The 26,865-nt window shown below is 44.1% G+C and overlaps 2 protein-coding genes across 2 annotated transcripts; both read left to right on the top strand.

Annotated features, from left to right (window-relative positions):
• The first annotated feature begins 1,088 nt into the window (after positions 1–1,088).
• Positions 1,089–7,899, top strand: LOC127322025 (protein EARLY FLOWERING 5). The gene is made up of 9 exons (XM_051350971.2): positions 1,089–1,310; positions 2,185–2,278; positions 2,760–2,845; positions 3,460–3,509; positions 3,591–3,660; positions 3,746–3,827; positions 3,934–4,334; positions 4,482–5,027; positions 7,274–7,899. Exons 1-9 carry the CDS (start codon positions 1,230–1,232, stop codon positions 7,496–7,498), a joined length of 1,635 nt encoding a protein of 544 aa, XP_051206931.1. The 5' UTR covers positions 1,089–1,229; the 3' UTR covers positions 7,499–7,899.
• A 14,692-nt stretch (positions 7,900–22,591) lies between these two features.
• Positions 22,592–25,834, top strand: LOC127321905 (HIPL1 protein). The gene is made up of 7 exons (XM_051350861.2): positions 22,592–22,740; positions 22,817–22,974; positions 23,062–23,826; positions 23,926–24,142; positions 24,588–24,757; positions 24,861–25,102; positions 25,192–25,834. The coding sequence occupies exons 1-7, from the start codon at positions 22,644–22,646 to the stop codon at positions 25,589–25,591; spliced, it is 2,049 nt and encodes a 682-aa protein (XP_051206821.1). The 5' UTR covers positions 22,592–22,643; the 3' UTR covers positions 25,592–25,834.
• The last annotated feature ends 1,031 nt before the right edge of the window (positions 25,835–26,865 follow it).

Below are 26,865 nucleotides of genomic sequence, written 5' to 3'. Positions count from 1 at the left end.
TCTTGCTATGTCTAATAGCATAACTTCGCTTCCGTTGATTGATGTATGTCAGGTCAGTGACCTCTGCTTGTAATGCTTTGGTTCTTCGCTCAGCTATGAGTTTGTATTACCTTTTTGAGTCGTAGAGTCACTGTTTTGTTACCGATTCTCTCACTGTAGTCTCTCGAGCTCTAGGTTAGACTTATGTCAGACGAAGATCTAGTATTTGTCTAACCCTGATCCCGGGGGTGCCACATAAAATCTAAAATATAGTAACAAATCTTCGAGGTCTTCAATTTTTTCTTCTTCGAGAACACAATCTTGTACTCTTCTGAAGGCAGCCAAAGATAGATAACGAACCATAGACATGTAAATACTGACGAAAGTTCTCCCGTAATTTTTTGAGCCGCAATGCCAATGTTGCGTGCACGCACGCAACCATTAAAGCAGTCATTCAACATCAGCAAGAGTACCAACACCAGTATGTCAGAGAATAACAACCGACTAGCTTTGTCGTCATCGATGGGGAGCGGAGAGTACGAATCACCATTGTTGAGGACGTAGCAGCTGGGACAAGAACTGCGAGGATAATCCTCCCCGCGGCAACAACGACACAGGATCCAAAATCGATCTGGCGAAGCAAGATCTGAAGGTCCATACCTAGAAAATTGTAATCGTTCAACACCACCATTGACGCCGGGAAGAAGATCTGGTCACCGAACGAAAGACCGAAGATCACTTATTGCAGACGATGCCATCTCCATTAAGGGAAACAACAAGAAGGCGGCTACCAAAATCCTAACATAATCTAATGAAAACAATATTTTTATTGGAAACTCCACGCATAGATCGGGTTCCCCATTCCTCGCGACACCGACGAAGTCGACCGGTGGAGGAGAAACCGATCTATGGAGGAGGATGAACTGGAGGCGGCTAGGGTTGAGGCGGCGGCTGCATGTGTCCTTGACTCGAACAATTTTAACATTAATTCGAAATCAGAACTTTTTAAAACTTGACAAAAGGAAAATAAAACGGGCGAGGGTCAGGCGCCGTACGCCGCACCCCCCACAGGTCGTCCAACCAGGTCATGTCATGGGTCGGAACCGACGCAAGTAAGGCTACATCGACCCCAATCCCATCCTGACGACGTTCGCCGCGACGTCCCCCCCTTCCCTTCTCTCTGCTAAATCCACCGCCGCCGCCGCCGCTCGCTCGTTCCGTCGCCGGAGGGCGAGGGGGAGGGGGAAAAGATGAAGACCACCAAGGGTGGGAAGGTCATGAACCCCACCGACGCCTTCCGCAAGCAGCAGCGGAGGAAGGAGCTCAAGCGGGTGAGTCTCCAAACCTAGGGTTTCCGCCCCACGGACGGGCGGGCAGCTCAACTGGCCTCATGCGTAGCTGCGATGGCATCCGCTAGCTCGATTCGTTTCGTTTGTTCTTCTGTTCCGCGGGTGAGGGCTATCTGCTATGGAAACTCAGCAGTGACTACCTAAGCTTGATTCGTCTGATCGGAAATTGGGATCCTCCTTCCCTAGTTACGGTCGATTGAGATACTATCACCTACTAGCAAACTAGTCGTTATTTTGGTACAATTTGGCAGTTCGATGGTGGCAATTTTGGATGCAACAAATATGTTTTCATGAACATTACTACTAGATATATTTCAGTCGACGAGCTTGAATACAGAAGATAACCAAAACAACTACTTAGATTTTTCGTGCTATGCCCACTGAATGGATAGCAGAAATTGGTGAGCACACCAGTATTTTTATTTGTTGCACAGTCTTGACCAGAAACTGTTAGTTGTCCTGATATCTGATGTAACTATCACCTAGCAGTTTGGTCGAACGTCTTTGCTACATTTCTTCTTTGCGAAGCACACAAGTTTCTGTACAGATGGTCACTTCAGGAGCAATGTCGTTCGTCAAAGTGATCTACCTAGTTGCTGCGATTGGTCTGTGCTGTTGGACTCTTGCATATGCAGATATCACAATTCTTAGTGCGCATCATTTTGGCCTGGAAATGTGTATCTCTCCTCATGTATTCTTAGCATTTTTTTTTTGTCGATCATATTGTCTTTTTAACCTCAGTTTCGCATCAGACTAATGTTAAAATATTCTACCTTAGTAATTTATTTAATCTGTTACCAATTAGTTTTATCCATCTTTATTTCTCTCAGACTTTGTCATTTTCTTGGCCCTGCAGAACAAAAAAGAAAGGAAGAAGGTACGGGAGGTTGGTATTCTCAAAAAGGACCCAGATGCAATAAAGGATCAGATTGACAAATTGGAAAAGATGAGTAAGTATATTGCATTATATTTTTTTAGGTTAATTCACACACCTGGATTTAGATCAATGCATTAGAAACAGCTCATTTTTTAAACACTACCATCTTGAATAATTAATTTTTTTGACATCTTTTCTTCTTATGTAGATTTTTGATGATCATTTACTTGCACTGTTACACAATATAAGCTTTGTTTGTTCGAGGCCTAATATTCTCAATTTTATGACCAATCGTGATTTTAGCATTGTAAATGCAAGCAGTGCATTCTTGAGTGCTTGGCTCGATGTTCATCAAATCAAATGTATATATTAACCTCGTCACGTTATCATGCCAGTTTTTGTATTATTTGGATATATATATATATATCAATTTTACAGTTTGATATTAAAGCCATCACATCTTTTAGTCGCGCTGTAGGTGTAATTACAAGATTGTTGTCTGTTTTACCTAGTTTGTGTTTCTCACTGACCAAATTAGTATTTGGTTGATGCAGAGGCTGATGGTGCTCTGGATAAGGCTAGGAAACATAAGAAAAGACAGCTTGAGGATACTTATAATCTTGTTGTGAAGAAAAGAAAGGTACTTTAATTTCTTCAGATATGTTGAACCTTTTGTTTTGGGAAAACTGTGTTCACTTCTTTTTAATGTGGTCTGAATATATTTTTAGTCTATCCAATACATAGGGCAATAGTAGGCAGCACATTACTGTTGGATATCTTTTCTTCTTTACAATCTCTAGCACATTATTTTAAAGAGGAAAAGCAGGAGGCCATCCAATGGATTTACCAGAAGGAAAGAAAAAAAAGTTCAGAGTTCATCAGGATTTAGGAACATGATATTTGGAGGATTTCAGTTAAATGTCCAATGCTGTTAGTGAACTATGATACTATATATAGCTATTTGTTTCCCAAGAAATTGTCGGTTTTGATAACAGTTGGAGAGATGGAACTAGAAAGGATCATACCGTATGGAATCATCTGTATCAACTATGTTGTGCAATCTTACAGAAGACTGTTATCACTTATAGCCTATTGATGAGTAGGAGCAATAGTGTTTTTTTAATGTGCTAGTAAGTCTGTTTGGATCTTTCAATTGATATTGTTCTATGGAACTTCTCGATGGGATATGGTATCATTAGTTCATTACTATTATGGCCACATGGTAGCTCATTCCTTTTTTCATATCTCTTCCAGGAATACGAAGACAAAATGAAAGAAAAGGGTGAGCAACCAGTTATGTTCAGGTGAGATTTCTTTTTTTCTTTTGCTATTAAATTTCCATGCAATCATTCTTGTTTATTGAATTTTATTTCATTTTGCATCAGCCATCTAGGACCACCAAAGAGGCGGCCTGCAGCAGACGAGGAAGACAGAGCGAAAAACCCTATGCCTGAGGTATGTTATTTACAGTTCTTCATAACACCATCCATATGTGTTACAGCATGTTCAGAATATATACTAACTAGGTTTGCATTTGCAGGATTCTGTTTACTATCATCCAACCTTGAATCCATCTGGGGCACCACCTCCTGGCAAACCTCCTATGTACAAATCATCCATAGGTCAGCATAACTTTTACTAAGCATATTTCCTTGTTAGACATTCCGTACTTTTTGCTTAAAAGAACCCCCTTGGATTTCTTAGTTTTTGTTTCTTGACTTACCATAGGACCAAGGATTCCACTGCCTTCCTCGTCCGGTGCTGGGCCTTCATCTTCGATGACAGAATCTGAAGAAGCAGGTCCTTCCACCATGCCACCTCCGCCGCCGCCCCCTCCACTGCCAGCCTCTTCGGAACTTGCAGATCCGTCGGCTCCTTTACCTTTACCCCCACCGCCCCCTCCCCCACCTATGCCTGCTGGCGATGCAGCAGCACCAGGCTTACCTCCGCCACCCCCACCTCCTCCCGGTGCACCTCCCAGAGAACCTGTTGTGCTAGGTCATACATTACTGCCACCACCTCCACCTCCACCACAGAGGCCTTTGCAACCACCACCTCTACCTGGTGCAAATGAGCTTACTAGTAAACAATCTGTTGGAGAGGGTGCAACCTCGGCAGATTCTGCACAGGTGCCACTTCCAGTTCACTTTACAGATTCTGTATTCTCTTGAAATCCTCACTGTTAATGTTTATTTACCAAATCGGTCTTCATGTTTGGTTTATTGTTTGGATGCTAGTTCCTGTTACGACTTCCTCTGAATGATTTCTTTTTGCAGGCCCCAGTTGTGCTACCTCCACCGCCACCTCCCCCTAGGTTACCACCAAACTCAAATGAAATGCAGGCTACTGATAATATTGCCAGGGATGCTCCTATAGTGAAGGAAGATGCCAAAATTTCAAGGGTCTTACCGCCACCTCCACCACATCCATTGCAGTTGCCACCTATGCCTCCAAGACCTCCAATGATGCCTCCAACACAATCTGATATGCTAACTCCAGGAACGGTCAGATTTCCTCCACCTCCACCACCACCAGATTCAAGGCCACCATTTATGCCTCCTGGTGTTGCTGCCAGGCCTCCTCCACCTCCTCCTCCAGGATTACCTCCAGCTCAAATGCCAATGGCACCCTTTGGTGTACTTCCTGGTCCGCCACCAATGTTTAGGCCTCCATTTTTTCCAGGACCCCCTATTCAATCAGAAGAATTTGCTGCCTTTGGTCCAAGGCCACAGTTACCTCAGCAGCCATCGTATGTCAAATCAGCTGCCTCAACAGTTGTGAAGAGACCATTAGCACAACATACTCCTGAGCTAACAGCTATGGTATGTGTTTTTTACTCTGGTTACTAACTTACTGTGTCAATGTTATTGATTGATTATTGCCTGAAATATATTACTAAAAAACAAGAAAGTTTAAACTGTGTAGCATGCAATTATTAACTAAGGCTCGGGTATGTCATTCCAAGTAAGCACATATAACATAGCCGCACTGACCTTATGCAGCACATAATACACTTCGCCTTTTCAGTTTGATTTTTGATTTTTGATTTTGTTGTACCACCATTTACAGATGGTTTGAGGTACACACCAAGAAAGCACTGATAGCGCACTAACCTCATACAGCAAATAATTTGTTTTGCCTTCTCAATTTTGAGTTTTGATCATTGTTGTACTCGCCATTTACTAACGAGTTGGGAAACAGCTCTCCAAGAAAGAAACAATTTAGAATATGTTGCAATCGAATAATAGGATTTAACTCCAGATTACCACTTTATTATTAAGCAAATATGGCCTGTATAACATGTTAATGAGATGTTGCTTCAGACGTGCAAGTTTTTTAAGGGTATATCGGATAGTAGACTACAAATGGAGACCATTTGTCCATTTTGTAGTCCAGTGGGCAATTTGGTAGGTGGCCAATTATCGCACTCCTAGGATTTAACTCCAGACTACCACTTTATTGTTAAGCAAATATGATATGTATAACATGTTAATGAGATGTTGCTTCAGACGGGAAAGTTTTTGAATGGTATCTCGGATAGTAGACTACAAATGGAGACCATCTGTTCATTTGGTAGTCTGGACAATTACCCACCCCCAAGGGACACCTACCATTTGTTCAATTCCATTTAACAACTACATATTGATTCAACAAAATTAAGTCAGATAAATATTGGAACATATAAATTCAGCAAAATATTGATTTTTTAAATGGTATAACTTAATTTTGAATTTGATTATTTTTGAAAAATCCTAAAAAGTGCACATTGACACATGAATTTGATATTGGACATTGACGTATAAATTTAGACATTGCAAATTGTCATAAATTAAACACTGCAAATTATAGAGAAAAATTAAACATTGCAAACACATATATAGCTAACTAGCAGCAAACAAAATGGTATTTTTTGGCACCTGTGAACGCTGAGACGGAAAGTGCCCCAGCCACCTCTGACTCGGGCTCCTCGAGGGCCGAACAGTGGGGCAGAATTCGGCGAGGAGGAAGGCGGGTCGTCGGAGACGAGCTTGTTGGGGAGGTCAGCAGTGAGTGAGCCGCCGCCTTCGGGGTTCGGGGGAGGGCGGCTGGATTTGGCAGAAAGGAAGGCGACAGAGCTCGGGGAGGGCTGCGCCAGGAGGGGGAGAGGGAGAGATAGGGGGCGGGGCTGTTTTTTTCGTGCGCGGATGGTGGTAGGGATTTGGTAGCTCCCCATGGAGATGCCCTTCCTCTCCCCCATATATCTGATTTATCTTTTTTGTCTGCGGATGATGGCAAGTTTTTTTTGTCTGCGGGTGACGGCAAGTTTTTTTTCGGACAACGGCAATGATTTGATACACAAGTTTTCTTATGGGACCTTTGCGCCACCAACTTTTATGTACCCCACCGCCCTCCCCCTTCACCATATATTTTATTTATCTCGTGCCTCTAATTAAGACTGCTTCTATGCATATCGCCTTTTGTAGTACTCCTCCATCCCAAAATGTAAGGTGCCTAAGCTTTAGTCAAAAGTCAACATATATTAAGTTTGACCAAATTTATATGTCCAAATCAATATCAATAGATTCACCAGAAAGTATAGTTTCTCAAAATGTCCATTTGATATAGTTGATATTCATATTTTTTCGTATAAACTTGGTCAAACTTAGAAGATGTTGACTTTTGGCTAAAGCTTAGGCGCCTTACATTTTGGGACGGAGGGAGTACTAGTTTACAGCATCCACATTCCTGAACTGATCAATATACAGAAAATGCTTGTTACCTTGTTGGTCATTTCAAATGATTATCATGGTGTCCTAATATATACTCCCTCCGTTCCGATTAAATCAACGTGGAGCGGAGGCAACATTAGCTTGTACCTAGGTAATGTTCTGCGTCGATTAAGTCGGATTGGAGGTAGTAGTATTAAGAACTGATAAATTCGGTACCGGCACTCCAGTTTGAGCAGTTCACCCAGTATAAATTGGGCTAAAATGTTGCCCTTTCAGTGTTTCGCAATAACTAGTTCCATTATAATTAAATAGCTTTCTGTGTGTGTTGCACCAAAAACTCAAATTATTTTTTGTTACAGGTTCCTGCATCACTTCGAATTAAGAGAGAATCTGCTCTCCCCAAACCAAAACCAAAGGCGCAGCAGCAGCCATCAGCACCAACATATTCAGCTCCGAAGCCTTCAGTAGCCCCAATAAGATCTGTGGCCCAGCCTTCGCCCTCAGCTTCTAAGCCACAAAGTATTGATGACTCCTACATGGCGTTCCTGGAAGATATGAAGCAACTGGGTGCTCTCGATGATTAGCTCAGCATCAAGTCCCTTTTCCCTGAGGACACTCAGCTGTTGAGTCATAAACCTGAGCCTGAAGGCGAGCCTGTTCTTTGCATCGCGGCTCATGAATAGCCTTCCGTGCTACAATCTTGGAAACCATTTATGTTTTCCCCACGAATAAACATTTTAGATCTATTCCAGTTAGAATGGGGGAAACAGTCATCGTCAGCAAATCTTGTTATTCCTGTTGCGCAACACAACTGTATGGAACTCATTGAAGCACTTAAAACACTTGATTTGTCGCTCTAGCCAATAGAGCAACAATATCCTCCCAGTTATACGTCTAATTATTGCCCTGGACAGATTCAAATAAGGCCAGTCGTGGGGAACACTACTTGGATGAATTATTAAGGCAACTTGATCTTATGCAACCATATTTATTTTGCATCATAGTGTGGAAAACGAGCATTAGCTGTTTGTGAGCATGTAACAGCTTTGTGCGTGGCTTACGGATATACCTGTATCTGTAGCTTTAATTTTTGAAATACAGGCTGGAAGTTGATATCTGTAGGATACTAAAGATGCACAGGTAAGATATGTTTTATTGCGTCATAGAAATAGTAAAATAAATCAAGAGGGTTGAGTGGGTGCAAAATTTTGTATGAAGCTAGCGTAAATGAATGCTTCAGGGGAAAAAAATCCCTTGTGACTTAATCCAACGCAACAAACATAGGATAAAAATTCCTAATGTTTTAATTCTCAAAGTTTCTACTCCATCTGATCCATAATAAGTGTTAAGGGTTTAGTACAAAGTAGTTCTAACTTTGTACTAAATCTCGTACGGAATGGGAGGGAGTAATAAACAATCATTTGAATTGAAGAGGCGCTGAATGTTTAATCTTGTGTGCTAAAGAAACCTTTTGGAATGTTGTAATTGTATGTTCGCAACTGAGACCACAACGTTTCATGCGTCGCACGACGAAGCCTCCTGATGTCTGGCATGTCCATGGGCGGTGGCTGCTGGTTCGTTGTTTCTTGACGTCGTGCAAACCTATCCTCTTAGCACGAAGAAGCCGGAGTTTCCAGCTTACTGGAGGAATCTGCCGCTGGCATTGTTTGTCCTGGTCGGCAGAGCAGAAACTCCGGAGAAGGCAGGAGATTCACATTTCACAGGGATCATATGATCTGCTTGTTAGCAGAGAGAAAAAAAACGTCGAAGAAATCACAAACACAAAGCTTAAACCGTCTAGAAACTCCGCCAGACCAAATCCTCGGCGAGCCACTCCACGCTGGCAGTGTCTCCTCTGCCACGCCGTTGGTAAGCCCATCATATCCGGAGGATCCCCGACAGAGCTGGGTTGACTTTCGAATCGACAGAGTATCGGAGAGAAGATTTTCTCACTTAAATCAGTACAACTAGGCCTCCGGGAATCCGAATAAACGGCTGATCATTAAGCCCTAGAGTATCTCCAGTCGCGTCCCCAAACCATCCCCAAAGCGATCTGGATCGAGCGTTTGGGGGACGCGTTTTGTTCGTACCGCGTTTGGGACGTTGTTCCCCAGTCCAAACAAAATTTCGGAAATTTTAAACTTGAGCGAGATTCAATTAAATTCATCCAAACTTGGCATATATTACATAGATTCGAACGAGATTCGACCAAATTTAAACTAAATCTAATCTAGAAGTACTTGCGGCGGCCGGAGGCGTTGTAGTACTGCTGGAAGTTGTACATGTCATCGGTGACGACCTCCTGCTCGTCGGGCTCGTCGACGGGCTCGTCCTTCACCAGGCAGCTTGGTCCTGCCTCGTCGTCGTCGGTGAGGTCCACGAGCGGCTTGCCGGAGTCACCGATGGACATGGCGATCGCCGTGTCGAGGTCGCCCCTCCAGGCGTCCTTGTCGTTCATCGATGCCAAGCACGCCGCTCGCAGCCCTGGGCAGTCCTCGGGGTCGTCGCTGCTGGCGATGAGCCGCTGCTGCCGCTCGTACTCCGCCAGCAGCGCCGCCTGCGACGCTTCCTTCGTCTCCTTCTTCACCTCCGGCTTCGGGATGAGGATGGCGCCGCCGCGCCTCTCTTGCTGCCGCCGGCTAGCGCTGCCGCTGCCGCCGCGCCTCAGATTGACCGGCGTCACGGGCTCCTCCTTCACCACGCGATTGCGGACGGTGTAGGGCGCCGAGCGGTACGACGAGGACGGCGTCGATCGGGCCGGTCCTGAGGAGGAAGAGTTCGAGGAGGACGAGTGTCCTCCTCGGCTGCCATTGCGCTGCGGGAGATGGTGGCGGTGAGGACGGCGTCTCCAATCTTAGAGCGCCGTTGCGGATGCCGTGGATGACGCTCTCCAGGGTGCGCCCCGGAACGCCCCAGAACAGGAGGCGCCCCTCCATGTTCCAGCTGTTCGGTCCGCGATGAGGCCGGTGGTGCTGTGCATCTCCATGTCGTACTTTGCCTTGAAGTAGGTGGCCCACCAGTTGTCGTTGTTCTTGGCCGCCCAGGTTGGATCCGCCCGCTCCTCGGCGTCGAGTTGAGCCTGCTTGGCCCTGATGCCTTCCTTCCATTGCTCCGTGTCCGGCTTCAGCGGCGGCGGGATGCCAATGCCGTTCACGGCCATCTTCCAGCCGCCGCTGCTTGGCAGGCACATGTCCGGTGGGACGGGATATCCCGCGTGGTATAGCGCCCATGCCTCCTTCACGGTTAGGCTGCCGCGGCCGAAGCCGTTCGCCGCGACGATCTTTCAGGCGGACGAGGACGACATTGCTTGGAACGACAAGGAGAAGATCTGGGGGCGGCGAGGAGAAGGTTTGGGAGCGGTGAGAGATTGGGACGAACGGCATGGCATCTTAATGTACATCGGCGGCAGCGGGTAGTTGCACGCAATAACGCCGGCGCGGACGGCCACGCGGCTGATGAGGACATCTCTATGATAGATACAACCAATACTCCTACAACCACATCTCAGGTACATTCGTTACTAGGAATCCTTCCTAATATATATGAGAATATGATGCTGCCTAAATCAAATGTATTTATATTATTTAGGAATGGATCTAGCATAGACGCCAAGCATTAGATTAGGAACGTGCATGGAGATGGCAGCAGACCTGCAAGGATTCAGGATGGCGTTGCAAGCGAGGATTTCAGAACATTGAAGCCACCATAGTGAAGCAATGATGCTTGGATGAATTATACAAGTTACTCCATCATAAAATTCGTCCAAAGAGTTAGTTTTGGTGCTGCGTCACCTTATTTAATGGGCCAGACCCATGTATTTTCGGATTAGGTATTTTAGGGGATTTTAAGAGGCCATATAAGTGGAGGAAGGCCCATTTAGGGGTGTTTTTGGCCAACCCTAGCTGGTTGGACGAAAATCCCTTCACTTCCCACATATATATCCCTCTGTAGCCGTCATTAGAACTCGGATTTTGATTAGATTAAAAGTTAGCCAATTGCTGCAACTTCGTGTACTTCTTTTGAGGCCAACGCCCAGAACAAGACCGACTATTCGAAATCCCACCATTATCAATCAAGCTTTCATCTCTATTCGCAATATTCTGATTGCATCTTTAGTTCTTACTTGTTCTCGATTTCAGGTAGGAATTAAGACCCTTGCTGGTCAAGCTGATCGTGCTCCCGCAAGATCAGTAACTCCCGGAGATTGTCCTAGCGATTGCATTGGCGCACGAGCTTTGCACGTGTAGTCGGATCGTCAAGCACGAACTCCACCAACAAATCGATTTATCCCCATCTCATCGAAAGATCGGACACCTTTGCCCTATCAAGTGGTATCAGATTTCAGGTTGCTCGGTGAGATTTACAGTTTTCCTAGTGTAGATTTGTTTTACCTATAACCCAGAAAAAGCCCCACAAAAATATATTAGGTTTAGATCATCCGTCCCATAGCCCCTGCCAAGCCATTGCATGATCTTTTCAGTTTTTGCTTTTTGAGTCTTTGTCTGCAATCGTTGTGTCGCGTGCTGGTCTTAGCGTCTAGAGTCGTTAGAGTTTCGAGTTCTGGTCATAGTAGTCACGTCGCCGCCGCACCACCTCCGCTTGCAGTCCTCGCCATATCACCGCCACCATATACTTCCGCCACATCTGCCATCAACTCTTTGTTGAGCCCCTTTGGTTCCCATCATCATAGGGTCTTTTTTGATCTTCGTTTCAGAGTTTTTTCGGGTTTTAGATCCGTTTTCTTGGTCAATTTCGCGTTTTCCGTCGGAATTCTGATAGCAGTCTAGCTGCAAAAAAAAAAAAAATCCGAAAATTTCTGGGCGCCCTACCATAGAGACCTCTATGGTCATGCGCCAAGTCTGATCCAAAAAAGAAAAAAAAATTCTGGGCGCCCTACCATAGAGACCTCTATGGTCATGCGCCAAGTCTGATCCTAAAAAAAAAAAAAAAAAATTGGGCGCCCTACCATAGAGACCTCTAGGGTCTAGCGCCAAGTTGAGTCAAAAAGAAAAAAAACTTGCGGCCTTACCGTAGGTGCCTCTATCCTCCAGTACCAGTTTCGCTGCCTCTTGCATCTTGTGCCGCATTGTGATCTCGTTGGTGATTTAGGCTCGCGTCTCTAATACGATCTAGCCTAGGACCAGCACAGTACCTTCGTTGAGCATTTACTCAATTTGCATCGCTGATTTGATTACTGTGCCACCATATCACTATACTTTGCCTTCCCAGAGCTCCACAGATTTCTCCACGTGCTTTATGTCGACACCTGGTAATCGCTTTGTGCAATCTCGGGGGGAAGCTGATCCTTGTTGGTTGCCATATCACCTTCCTCCTGTTTGGTAAGAACTTGTAAGAGCTTTGTATTTTGCTTGACGAATTGCGTGTGAACCACCATATTCTGTAGTTTGTAGGCATATGCATTTGTGCTTTTTGGGTACTAACCATGACAGGAATTGAGGACCACACCATCGACCCGAGTACCATGACGACTACGGAGATGCATGTGCAACCATTTACAGGAGATCATGATCAGGTTATATCCTTACCAGTTTATGAGGGTAGATATAATACAGATGCTTATTTTGATTGGGAGTTTGAGGTTGACAATATTTTTGGATGCCATGATTTTACTGAACATGAGAAAGTTAGAACTGCTGCTAGAGTTTTTACGGGTTTGGCTTCCATTTGGTGGGACTGGAATTATAAAGAAAATGTTGATAATACGCCTACTACTTGGGTAGATTTAAAATCTGTTTTGAGACGTAAATTTGTGCCTCTTTCTCATCAACGTGAAATGCTCCGCAAACTTAAACGGTTAGAACAAGGTAGTAACACCGTACACGTTTACTATCAGGAATTTAAATTTTACATGTACCGTTGTGATATAAAGGAATTTGAGGAAAGTACTAGAAACATATTTTTCAACGGCTTGAACCCTGATATTAAGGTTATGTTTAAGTATATTCCTCATTCTACTATTGGTATATATGTTCGAGCTTGTGCTTTTGAGAAACACATACATGAGAAAACGTTGGATCATTCCAACTCCTTCAAGTCATGCACACTAGCACCGGTTGTTTCATCCAACGTTCCACGCATGAATATTATTGTGCGAGTCACCCAGACACGGACTTGTGACACGTCGATGCGAACATCTGCTACGTTGGAGCCACAAGGTAAAAATAAAGGTACTGATTTTGCCCTTCCACTTGTGACTGATGAACACCATGATGATCTACATATGTCATGTGATGATTTGTCTAATGAGTTGATTGAGGATAGAGTTGTCGCTTTGAAACAGTCTCATGATCAACCATTGGAGATGCTTCCTAGTTTTGTTAATCCACTTGAAATTGGTAACTACCATGTTCATATGAATATACCATGTGTGGAGTTCACTGATGATTTGGCCACACCGCCTATATTAGAGGATCATAATACTGATTTGCAAGTACCATGTGATCAAACCACTAAAATTATCATTGATATGACTAGCAATCTTTTGGTTGACTCTAGTTATGATAGACCTACAGATTTGTGTGTACCATGTGCTGTTTTTCGTTCCTCTATTGATATGAGTGTACCAACGGAGACTTTTGTTTCCAAGGATGACCATGTGTTAGGAACTTGTGTAAATGATATACCAACTATGTTGAGTACACCTACTGTACAAGTTAATTCTTCCATATCTATGAGTGTACAAACTGAAATTTTTGCTCCTGATAATGCACCTTGTGACTTGAAAGTTGACTCTAGTATGGATCATATAAAACTGGTTATGAACAATAAAGTGTTGGCTAAGATTTCTCATGCTAATTCTTTATTTTCTGTTGTGATGGATCCACCTATATCCTTGTCACATGCTAGAAACAAGATTGCTGAATTAAAATGTTTAAACAGTGTTTATGCCCCTGATTTTACTTTTAATTTGGTTGGGTGTTATGACATAGCGGATATTTTCATGGTGCATAGGATTTGCGTCATGTGTGATGATTCTGCTAGTTCCTATAAAACTGAATTTGTATATATGCTTTCTCATTTTGATATGACCTCCAATGTTGGTATTCATTCTATGCCAAATAACTTGCTGCAAAATTGTTTCATTCAACATGACGTGGCTAGTAAATTTGAGACCTTACATTTTGGTTTACCAACTTTGGGATGGTTTAATGATGAGCATTATAATTTGAAAGGAGTCAATATGTGCTTCACTTATATCTGCAAACTGAGTTGTGATACATGTGTAATGGGGACTAATGATCTTCTAAACTACTACAATACTGGTATATGTACAAAGTTAAATGGGAAACATGAGAGAGCTGTTAAAACGGATGACATATACATATACCATGCATATACCTTGTCTTTTTTGTTAGCATGTTTACAGAATAAACATCGCCGAGGATGACTTTTCTTTCAAGAAAGGGAGGATGATGAGGACATCCCAACCTCTGATTTGAAGGTATATCTTGGTGAAAAAGATGAGACTACGTCGAGGACGACTTCAATTCAAGTAGGGGAGGATGATGAGGACATCTCTATGATAGATACAACCAATACTCCTACAACCACATCTCAGGTACATTCGTTATTAGGAATCCTTCCTAATATATATGAGAATATGATGCTGCCTAAATCAAATGTATTTATATTATTTAGGAATGGATCTAGCATGGACGCCAAGCATTAGATTAGGAACATGCATGGAGATGGCAGCAGACCTGCAAGGATTCAGGATGGCGTTGCAAGCGAGGATTTCAGAACATTGAAGCCACCATAGTGAAGCAATGATGCTTGGATGAATTATACAAGTTACTCCATCATAAAATTCGTCCAAAGAGTTAGTTTTGGTGCTGCGTCACCTTATTTAATGGGCCAGGCCCATGTATTTTCGGATTAGGTATTTTAGGGGATTTTAAGAGGCCATATAAGTGGAGGAAGGCCCATTTAGGGGTGTTTTTGGCCAACCCTAGCTGGTTGGACGAAAATCCCTTCACTTCCCCCATATATATCCCTCTGTAGCCGTCATTAGAACTCGGATTTTGATTAGATTAAAAGTTAGCCAATTGCTGCAACTTCGTGTAATTCTTTTGAGGCCAACGCCCAGAACAAGACCGACTATTCGGAATCCCACCATTATCAATCAAGCTTTCATCTCTATTCGCAATATTCTGATTGCATCTTTAGTTCTTACTTGTTCTCGATTTCAGGTAGGAATTAAGACCCTTGCTGGTCAGGCTGATCGTGCTCCCGCAAGATCAGTAACTCCCGGAGATTGTCCTAGCGATTGCATTGGCGCACGAGCTTTGCACGTGTAGTCGGATCGTCAAGCACGAACTCCACCAACAAATCGATTTATCCCCATCTCATCGAAAGATCGGACACCTTTGCCCTATCAGCGGCCATGCACGACGAGACGCGTCCCTGCGTCGCCTGGGAAAGCAGGGACGTCATTAACGTCGCTTGACCAAAGGTAGGCGATGGGGTTTTAGGCTTCCGAGCCGCTGACGCGTCGGGCCTGCGCCGCTTCGCCTCGCTTTTCGTTGTGTCCGGCGTGTCCGGAGCGTCCCCTGTGGGGCGGGGACGGGCTCGAGGCGCCGAACACCGTATCGGGCCGCGCCGGACAAAAAACGACTTTGGGGAACGCGGCTCGAAACGTTTTTTTGTCCGGCGCGCCCCAAATCGCTTTGGGGGACACGACTGGAGATGCTCTTAGTTGACCAAAACAGTGATAAGACTGCCGGGAGTAAATAAGATAATAAAACTACTCCATGAGTAACCACAATGGGAGTATCATAGTAGTATCATGTATGTCATGTTGGCAAAATTTTAATGTGGCACATCAATTAATGAGGAGAGAAGTGATAGTAGTACTCCCCCGTCTCAGTTTACTAGTCTTTCCCATATCTCTAGATCGCCAATTTGATCTATATAATTTAAATTATATAATGTAAAAATTATATTATTAAAAAATAGAACATCTAAACTTTCTAATGATATAATTTATATAACATATAAGTAATGCTAACTTGATCAAATTTGCAACCTAGAGGTATGCACATGTCTAATAAACTATGAGAGAGGAAGTATAATAGGTAGATATCGTATTATAGCACGTAAAACTAGAAAATTTAGTGAGAAACACATCATGAACATAAATTTGCATTGAGATTCTACAAAGTATTAAATATGGTGGTACTATAATACTACCTCATGATACTATGCATTGTAGAGGTGGTAACATAAATTAGTATCATAGACATGATACTAATGTACATTATGACTAGTCTAACATGCACCCACGTATAAGGCTGACCATAGTGCTAGTATCATAGATAATACCATGCATCCTAGGCCCACAGAAATAATGACGTGGCATCTAATTAATGAGGTGAGATAGGATTAGAGTAACATAGGTAGATACTGTATCATAGCACACGTTACGAGAAAAGTAAATACCAAATAGATTTTGTACATAGATTTATATTGGGATTCTACAAAATAATAAATTTACAAGTTTATGACACTACACTATAATACCACCCACTATAGAGATAATATCATAGACAAGTATCATATGCATGATACTAGTATATGATACTATGCAGTATGACCAACCTAATACCGCATAGCCATTTATGTGACATGTCGAGATGTGTTCGTACTCCCAAGATGAGTCTATAATCTAATTAATATGAATTTGCATGATACCACGTTACCACATAATATATGTGTATTAATGCTCTATGTTACTTCCTATTATAATGCTGCTCATAGTGGAGAGTAATTTAGTCTAGTAACATATGTCATGTTACTAGTCTAAGTTACTATCTTCATAGTGGGTAGTAACTTAGATATGGTTTCGTGTAATATGTCATTAATTATGTTGTAGACTCATATTGCTTTGGGATGTGTAATGTTATGGTAACATAGATAGTTATCACCTCACTCTCTTTCTTCTTTTATTGTCATGTCACATCACCAAAATGCCTTGAGACATCTGATGTTACCACATATGTTACCCCCAGTATAAGTAGTCTAACTAGACTATAGTAGTATATACAAACTGTACTCTCGTCGGATTGGGTACAGACCGTAGTACCAGACAGCAAAGCCGTATTGCATCTGAGTGGTTGACTTCTCATGCTATATTTGCACATCACCGTTGCCCTTATTTTTTACCTGCATTATTAGTGTTTGGATTATTTAAGCTTAATGCACATTTCGTAAAGCACTTTGACTTCAGTTCAGCCGCGAGTAACGGAAATATTCCATGGTTCCCTAAACACTATGCAAGGGAGAAACAATACACTGAACTCCATACCAGGCTAGTCAAGTGATGACTAACTTAAAAAATACTGTATGCAGCCCATATGAAATGAACTTAGACATGTCAACGAAACACTTATCTGGTGCAAACAATAGTATACACACCAGTGGACCATGGCAAATGAAACAAAATCATCATGAGAATTGCCTACAAACAGCAAGTAGGCAAGTACTTCATGTCTCTATTTTCCTTTTTGGAAATTCTTCTAGCAATCAAGCGATTCTTATTTGCCTCAAACAAGACATTCTCAAAACTTGCACTTCAAAAAAGCATAGCTAGAAGAGTGCTGTTATTGACAAATGAAGAGAAGGTTCACACATCTCCATCTTTTCTTGTATCAGAGCTGGATAACTATTTTATGCTTGCCTGTCTAAGTTATTTAAATATAGCAGTAGTATTTTTGTAGAGCTTAACTCAAATAAGCCCCTTTTTTGCATATAAAATCGGGGCTGGACTGGTCATAGACTTATGACCCTTTGTAGTTTGGCACCATGTATTAACTGCGAATATTATAAATTCCACTCGCCCAAAGAGTAGGATTTTTAGTGTTCTTTTTCATTAACGGATTAGTGGAAGATTCTGCAGATTTCTCAGCGAAGTATAAATCTGTAAGGACGAATATACTTTTGTCAATTGTGAACTGGACATTTGAACCCGAAAAGGGTGCAAGTATGTGATGACACATTGACGCTGATATAAACATGTGTAGATTCTTCATTCTTGGCAATTAGTTGTGTCCACACCAAGAAAAAAAATAGCGCGCTATAACAAAATAGCGTTGGCTGAAAAATATGCTATTAGCGTGCTAATAGCGCTCTATAGCACGCTATAGCGCCGAAATGATGTAGCGTGAGCTGTCTAAAAACGCTATAGCGTGCTATGAGCGTCGAAATAGCGCGCTATTTTGTTCCATGGTCCACACCCGATTTCTCCTAACGTGCACCCTGTTCTTTTTTATGTATAAATGATCAGGTATGTCGAATGAGTGAGGAGCTTCGTTTGCCGGCCAGGTTCTGTAAAAGTCAGAGCTGTCATATCTTGCCTTGCTCAGGCAGTTATCATTATTGAAAAAACTATACCGTATGAAATATTTACCTGAGGTAGCAAATGTTCAGTATCTAATTGATTGCAATTAACTCTAATACGCCAACGAAAATGACTCGTACATTGGTTGCGACTTGGTAATATAATAAACATGCATATAAGCATAACAACATACTGTCATTTGTGATCCACCACTATCAGCTATTCAGCTATGACAATAATCAGTAAAACTTCAGCTTTAACCCCTACTGAGTGATCAAAACTGGATTGCTGCTGACTCTGGAACTCCAAGTTCAGAAGAATCTTGTTGCAGGCGTGCAGCTAGACAACACCATCTGTTCTCGGGTTTCGCCACAAACAAGATGCCACATTTCCCATTCTTTAACGCTATGTTTGGCACTGCGATGGATATTGATAATCATATTTCTCTAATCCACTTTTGCCCATCTTATCATTTGACTTAACTTTTTTTTATATATTTGTGCGGCTGTTTTCTGCTGTAGATTTTTACTAAAGCATCGAGCTGGTACAATTAAAATAAGTTCAACACAACGCAATTAAACAACTGCCAGTTTTGTATACAATCAACGGCAATTTTTGTACACCATAAACTGCAATTTTTCTAGTCAACTCCCCATTTCATCCATATAGAGCCAAGAGAAACTATATATTTTTAATCCTCTTTGACTTCAGCATCACCTTGGGGCCACATATTTTACATGTGAACAAGCATAAGAACTGCCAAAAGAAGCAAAACATGAGGTATATCTTAAGTAACCACTGTCTCCAGGTCAACTCTTTCTTGCAGATCAATCTCTCGCGAGATCTGGACGTTCGTAAACAGTATTGTTGAAATTTATAAGTGGATTGCACTAGCCTTTTTATCGAAACTTTGGACCTTTGGTTGCATTGGCTAGTGCATGAAGTTTGACATGGTATCAAAACCAAGGGTATCGAGTCCTGAGTCTTGGATTTTGCAATTTATCTTCAAATTGTTGTTGCCCCTTGGTTTTCACGTATAGGTCTCTGGAGCAATACCTCTGAGTCATGGTTCACGTACAAGACCTATTGAGCCTACATTCGAGTCTCTACACTTGTTGACTTGTCTCTCTCGTCACACCTGAGTGGGGATGTTGAAATGTATAAGTAGATTACACTAGTCCTTTCTAGCAGCTCATACTTTTTGTTGTGTTGGCTAGTGCATGAAGTCTGACATATCATGTTTTTTTAGTAACACATCAAAAGGGAAAAGTTACTACATTTCTATATAGAAGAAATAGTTGCTCAGTTAATTAGGAGAAAAGCAGGCCATCGCCGGAAACGACAAATAGGGGCACCACTGAACAAACCAATACACCAAACATATGATTCCTCTGTCAGTCCTCCACCGAGTTGGCTTCATTTGTGTGAGCCGCATAAAAGGGGACATGATGACAATGGAAGGTTCTTCGAGGAGCACAGGAGACGCTTTACGAAGCACAATAATATTGCGCCATAAGCGCCTTCATTGCTGGAGGGGAGAGAGACCAAAGTCGTGAAGCAGAGTAGGGTCAGACTACTCTGACATTGGTGGTGAAGAACACACACCTCAAGATCTAAGTGACGTGCACGACATCGAACACACCGACGAACACCATACTCTAGGGCATCCAGACCAGCTTCCGCCTGAAACCATGACCTACTAGCCCTCCTTCGCCACATCTATGTGCCCTTTTGCTCTGTCTTGAAGAAGGACAATATATGTCTGGACATGCTGATATGCTCGAATCATCTTTATCCGAAAATGCGAAATCTTGAGCCTGGGCATCAATTACGGCTTTGCTAATTCTTAGTGTAATTTACTTAGAGTTCATTCAACTCCAAAATTGTCGGATATTCATCGCCATCCATACATCCTATGAGTTGGCAATGACCTTGGTGGAGGCATTGTTTTGAGAGCGGGGACTATCTTCAGGGTGAAAACCCAAGATCTTTGTTCGGGCGACGACGGCGTTTGAACACTGTTCCCGTCTTGGAGACGTCGTTTTTTGAAGAGTCTGTATTTCAAGTGTTGTCATGGTGGTGGATGTATTGCTGTTGTTAGGCCTGAGATACTGTAGCATGACCTTTGTTTCTTAGTTTTCTTTTCGTTTTTTGGCTGTGTGCATCCGTAGTGCCATTAGGGTGGTGCGTTGTTGCAGAGGCTGGGTGTAATTGGTATCTCTTGATATTAATACATTCCCTTTATCGAAAAAAACATCCTATGAGTTGCAAATCAACATTCTTTTTCGATAAAGGACACTTTGTTACATAATAGTCACAAGCATTACACCCGACCTCTGAATTGAGATGCACACAACCGTTCCACGACCAAAGTTTGAAAACAAAACCCCAAAAAGACTGGACAGATAATACCAGCATGAAATAGTATAGACTCCTAAGGCGGCAGGGGTCCAATCCTAAGATTATGTTGCCACCCATGTTGAATAATAAACTCCCTCGCCATGTCATCCAACCGTGTAGATACCTCCATAAAGAGGTCGCGATTCTCCTTACGCCGGAGAGAAAACAATGAACATAGCAAATTAGGGCATCGGTAGATTACGTGCATAAGATATGAATTTTTATAGTAAAAAACCATGTCATTTCAATAAGCTAAAGCGACCAAATACCGGCAAGCAATCCCACTCTAATAGTATTTTGAAACTATGATCCACCCCATTCAGCCAATTGCCGAAAATACTGGCAACACTACGTGGAGGATATAAGGTAGAACCTATTTGATAATTAACTATATAGATTTAGCAAAATGGCATTGGAAGAACAATTGTTTTATTGTCTCATCGTGACAACAAAAAACACATTTTTTTACTTTCTTGCCAATTTCGCTTTGCAAGGTTGTCTTTAGTAAGAATAACCCATCGGCGAAGATACCACACGAAAGCCTTCGTTTTCAATGTATCTTCATCTTCCAAATTAACTTATTATTAACCACCAGCTCAATAGGCTGGATAGTGCTTTGTACATAGAATGTACTAAGAATTTTCCATTCTCATTTAGGTTACAACGAAACTGGTTTGCCCCTTGTGTTATATGGATAAAAGCCAAACGCTGAAGCAAGGCATTCCAAGATGCAAGCCGAGGCCCAACAAGATCTCTTATGAACGTCGCACTAGGTGGGGAGGATCCCAATACCTTAGCCAAGGCCCAACAAGATCTCTTATGAACGTCACATTAGGTGGAGAGGATCCTAATACCTTAGCCAAGGTTTCACTTTTGTGACGCACAATATTATACATAGCCGAATATTATTTGCGGAGGGTGGTATTTCCTAACTACTTATCCTCCCAAAACCTTATCTCAGATCCATCCTTAATGGAGAAGGAACCATATGAGAAGAAATACTTTTTCGTTGCCATAAGGCCAAACCATGAGTGTGCATCCCCAGGCTTCCAAAACACCTGACATCTTTGGTGAGTAGCTTAGCCAGCCATTTTACCAGAAGAGCTCTATTCTTAACCTCAAAGTCATGAACACCAAGCCCTCGTTGATTTTTTGGGCGGCAAACCACACTCTATTTTGTAAGCCAGTATTTGTTTGTCTCACTATCTCCTTGACAAAAGAGTCTTGATCTGAAATAATCTAGACGGTAGAAGATTCCTTCAGGCAACTGGAAGAAGGATGTCATATACAATATCATATTTGTAAGTACTGAATCAATGAGAATCAATCTTTTGTGCCAAGAGATAGTAATTTGCCTCTCCAGTTACATAGACGCTTTTGCAGTCTCTACTCGACATGCTTCCATTTAACATTTGCATTGCAAGCCTCCAAAAATGAATCAGAATGCCTAAATAGTTGATTGGAAACTGACCAATCCACCGCCAAAAAACTCGGCATATAGATTGGCATCGTCCCGGGTCTCACCGAAACAGAACAATTTATTTTTATAGAAATTAATTGCAAATCAACATCCCAACAGAAAAATCAACATTTGCATAACTGACCATGGGATGCAAAGTTGGCCGTTTTGAAGGAGTCTCAAATACAACCTCCGTGCTAGGTGTTGGCCATCACCGTTGACAATTAGAGATCACTTTCACCGTGTCGCTTTCACAATCCAAACAGGTACATTTGTCTCCTCTGCTCCGTGCGATTTCTGAGTTTTTCTTATCCATCATTAGAGTATAGAAGTAATATGCTAATGTTCATCTCACATGATTTAGTATGCACATAATTGTCATTGTCTGGCATGTGGTGAGTTGCTAACCCCAACCCTTGGTCAACGCCTTGCTTCTCCGGACTCCATAAAGTCGTACTAGTAGCCCACCATTTCAGCTCCTAAGCAACCTCTCACATCCCCTTCCTGAGGCACAATGAGGTCCATGGCGACCGCGACGCTCTTCCTCGCCGCCGTTGTCCTCATCCTCGCTGTCCGGGATGGCCAATGCGCGCAATTGTGCATGGACTCGAGTATGCCGTCCACTTCTTCCATTTTCTGTTGGTCGTTTCTCCGATACCTGTTTCTGATTTCGATCATGTCCACCAGCGTTCCCGCGGGCGGTCAACGGGTCCCTCTCCTTCTGCGGCTACAGCGGCACGGCCTGCTGCAACGCGACTGACGACGCTGCCGTCCAGAAGCAGTTCGCCGCCATGAACATCTCCGGCACGCCGTGCGGCGACCTCGTCAAGTCCATCCTCTGCGCGGTATGGTCTCTTGCTCGTTCCCAGCTGGATTGACTTGCCATGATCCAGGCTCTGCCGCTGACGCAATGGGGGTTCTTGTGGTCGCAGAGATGCAACCCCTACGCCGGCGAGCTGTTCACCGTCGAGAAGACCCCCCGGACGGTGCCGCTGCTGTGCAACTCCACGGGCGCGGCGAGCCGGGTGAGCGGCGTGGCCGCGGCTACAGGGTACTGCGCGGAGGTGTGGGACACCTGCAAGGACGTGTCCATCCCGGGGTCGCCGTTCCAGCCGCCCAAGGGCGGCGCGACGGCGCCGAAGCTCACCGAGGTGTGGCAGTCGGAGGGCGACTTCTGCGGCGCGCTGGGCGGCGAGCCCATCTGCTTCGACGGCGAGGCCGCGGCGTTCAATACGACCCGCGTCGTGCCGCCCGTGAACGGCATGTGCCTGGAGCGCGTCAGCAACGGGTCGTACATCAACATGGCGGCGCACCCGGACGGCTCCAACCGCGTGTTCCTCAGTACCCTGGCCGGCAAGGTGTTCCTGGCCACCGTGCCGCCGCATGGCTCCGGCAAGCAGCTGGAGCTGGACGTAGCCAACCCGTTCCTGGACATCACCGACGAGGTGCACTTCGACAACGAGTTCGGCCTCCTCGGCATGGCGTTCCACCCGGACTTCGCCAAGAACGGCCGCTTCTTCGTCTCCTACAGCTGCGACAAGACGCAGTCGGCGTCGTGCTCCGGCCGGTGCGCGTGCAACTCCGACATCGGCTGCGACCCGTCCAAGCTCGGCGCCGACAACGGCGCGCAGCCGTGCCAGTACCAGAGCGTCATCGCAGAGTACACCGCCAATTCATCCGCCGGCTCGCCGTCGACGGTAATACACATACACTGCCCGCTGATCAAATCTTGTAGTATATAGTACGCACGACGAACTGCAGTGTACTGATGCGCGGCCGCTTGCTATTCCTCTCAGGCCACCTCCGCGAACCCCACGGAGGCGAAGAGGATCATGACGCTCGGGCTGCCGTTCACGACGCACCACGGCGGGCAGATCCTCTTCGGCCCGGCCGACGGCTACATGTACTTCATGATGGGCGACGGCGGCAGCGTGGGCGACCCGTGGAACTTCGCGCAGAACAAGGGGACCATGCTCGGAAAGATCGTTCGGATCGACGTCAACGACATGCCAAGTAATCACGCTAGAAACTCAATTTACTACTACTTCGATATGAAATCAAATTTTGTTAGAAACCAGGTTCGGTTTTCTTCTCGAAAGCACTGAGTTCTTTAATTCGAAGAAAGAACATGGAGAATACGACCTGTGAACTAAAAAGAAAACAAAATTCTCCCGACAAGCCGGCTTCTGAGGAATTGTGCAGTGTGAAGAGAGGCTGCAGTTCCCCTTTGTCATTTGACCATGAAAAAATATATACAATATCCGACAAAATCCATGGGTGTATAAACACAACAAACCTACAAAGTTTCAATGCCAGGGGAAAATTTCATCTTGTAGTTCGTCAGGATTTCCTTTGTGTTTTGGTAGCAACTGCTGATACTTCACGTCGATCAGGTTCAAAATTCAAATTTATTTACCAGATTTTGCAAAAATTCATAATCGAACTGTACTACCTGCAGGTGGTAACAGCACCCCCGGCTGGGGAAACTACGGTATCCCCAAGGACAACCCCTTCTCCGTGGACCCCGAGTTCGCGCCAGAGGTCTTCGCCCTCGGCTTCAAGAACCCATGGCGCTGCAGCTTCGACTCCGGCAAGCCTTCCAACTTATTCTGCGCCGACGTCGGAACGGTACCTAGCTTCTCGCCATCCCGGTGCATTTCTCTTTCACCAGCATATATGGATGAAACCGACGTCGCCGTGACAGTTAAAATCCGTGTGAATTTGCTTGCAGTCTTTGGCCGAGGAGGTCGATCTAGTGGTGAAGGGCGGGAACTACGGGTGGCGCGTGTTCGAGGGCCAGCAGCCGTACCCGGCGCTGTCCACCCCCGGCGGGAACACCTCTGCCGATTCTATCAACGCCATCTCGCCAGTCATGGGCTACACCCACAACAGCGTCAACAACAACGTCGGCTCCGCCTCCATCACCGGCGGCTACGTCTACCGCTCCATGACCGACCCCTGCCTCAACGGAAGGTAACGAATCACACCTCCATCTCATCACCGCCGGTGGAAATGGGCGACCGATTATGCTCTTCTTGATTGATTGCATGGTATGTATGCAGGTACATCTACTCGGACCTGTACGCGCAGGCAATGTGGTCGGGGCTCGAGACGCCGGAGAACAGCGGGGTGTTCAACCAGACGCCGCTGACTTTCGCCTGCTCCAAAACGTCGCCGATCCCGTGCGAAGTCGCGGCTAAGAGCCCTCTCCCGTCGCTAGGCTACATCTTCTCCTTCGGCGAAGACAACGCCAAGGACTTATACCTGCTCAACAGCAAGGGCGTTTACCGGGTGGTCGACCCCAGCAGCTGCAACTACGCCTGCCCGATAAAGAGCTCCGCCAACACGGGGTCCCCGCCGCCCGCAGCGTCGCCGAGCTCGGCGTTCAGAGCGCGGAGTCCCGCCATGGCGACGATGCTCTTGGGGGGAGCACTACTTGTGTTGCTGAGCTTGGGTTTTTGACAAGTCTCGTTTTGAGTTAAGAATGTTTTGTAGCAAAACTGCCATATCATTGGGGGGTTCTGACGGTATATATTCTGGGTAATTTGTGTCACTGTTTTTTCATCAAAACTATGTAATTATTGCGGAGTCCGTATTTGTCAATATACAAGCAATTGCTGCACGAAAACGAGAACAAGAATCTCCAAGACCCTCCAAAGGTTCGCAAAATCGACTGAACTAGTGCGATGGTGCGCTGCAACCATATTTCATTTGATCTCTCTCCAAAACACGGTGGCACAAAATAAACTTTGGACAAATTATGATGTGTGCTATGTTTGTTTGTTAGTAAGGTCACACCCTTATGTCGAGACAATGTAGCATATCTCGTTAATACACTCTAAATAAGTTGGTTGTTCTTCATTGCAGATGAAACACTTGAGTTATGCTTGCATCACTATCATTTAGTCCGGATCAAGTAAGGCATCATGTATCTTGAGTGATTCAAAACTAGACACAAAAGCATGACGTTGACAAAATAGTTAGTAGTAGAGCTATGTGTTTCTGAGTTAACACTTCTTTGGATATGCTTCCGACGATCTTACCAACTTGGATCTACTAGACTTTGTGGGATCTTGATCTTCCGGATGATTCCTTCATGATAAAAAAATCACCTCTCGGTTGATGTCGACCATGAACAACAACTTGAGTTTGATCTTGAGGTGTAGAGGATTCATGTTCTCCGTCAAGATCTTGCTCAATTTATTGAGGTTTTGGTGTTTGTTCTTCGGTATGCGGCTCCTCTTGAGTGATTACCTCCTCTTGTGATGCACTTGATGGTTTAACTTGAGTAGAGCTATGCTCCACTTGAGTTGAATTCGAGTCTTCTCTATCATTTACTTGGTCAATGATTTCGTCGATCTCCATGGGCAAGATATGTCAAATCCCCTTTACCTTGATGATTTGAGAAAAATCTCCATCACCTACATCACTTGGAACAACTTGCTTCGCTTGAGAGCCATTGTTCTAGAAGAACTCACATCACAAGATACTTCAACACATCCATTGGATTCTTATAGTATCTGTAGGCGTTAGAGTCATCTGCATAACCAACAAAGATACCCTCGATATATAGATCCAGTTCCGAACTTGCATCCAAAGATGCGGAACTACATGAAATTGTGCTTGTTTCCCGTGAGGAGCTCGTATGGGGTCTTTTTGTGCAACGAGCGAGGAAGAGATGGTTGATGCATCTAAAATGCATACATTAACTTTGTCCTTTATGATATTGAATTCCC

This window comes from Lolium perenne, chromosome 2 (assembly GCF_019359855.2).
Source record: "Lolium perenne isolate Kyuss_39 chromosome 2, Kyuss_2.0, whole genome shotgun sequence".
Taxonomy (NCBI): domain Eukaryota; kingdom Viridiplantae; phylum Streptophyta; class Magnoliopsida; order Poales; family Poaceae; genus Lolium; species Lolium perenne.
The sequence above is the reverse complement of the archived record's forward strand: the minus strand, read 5'-3'. Positions and strand labels throughout refer to the sequence as shown.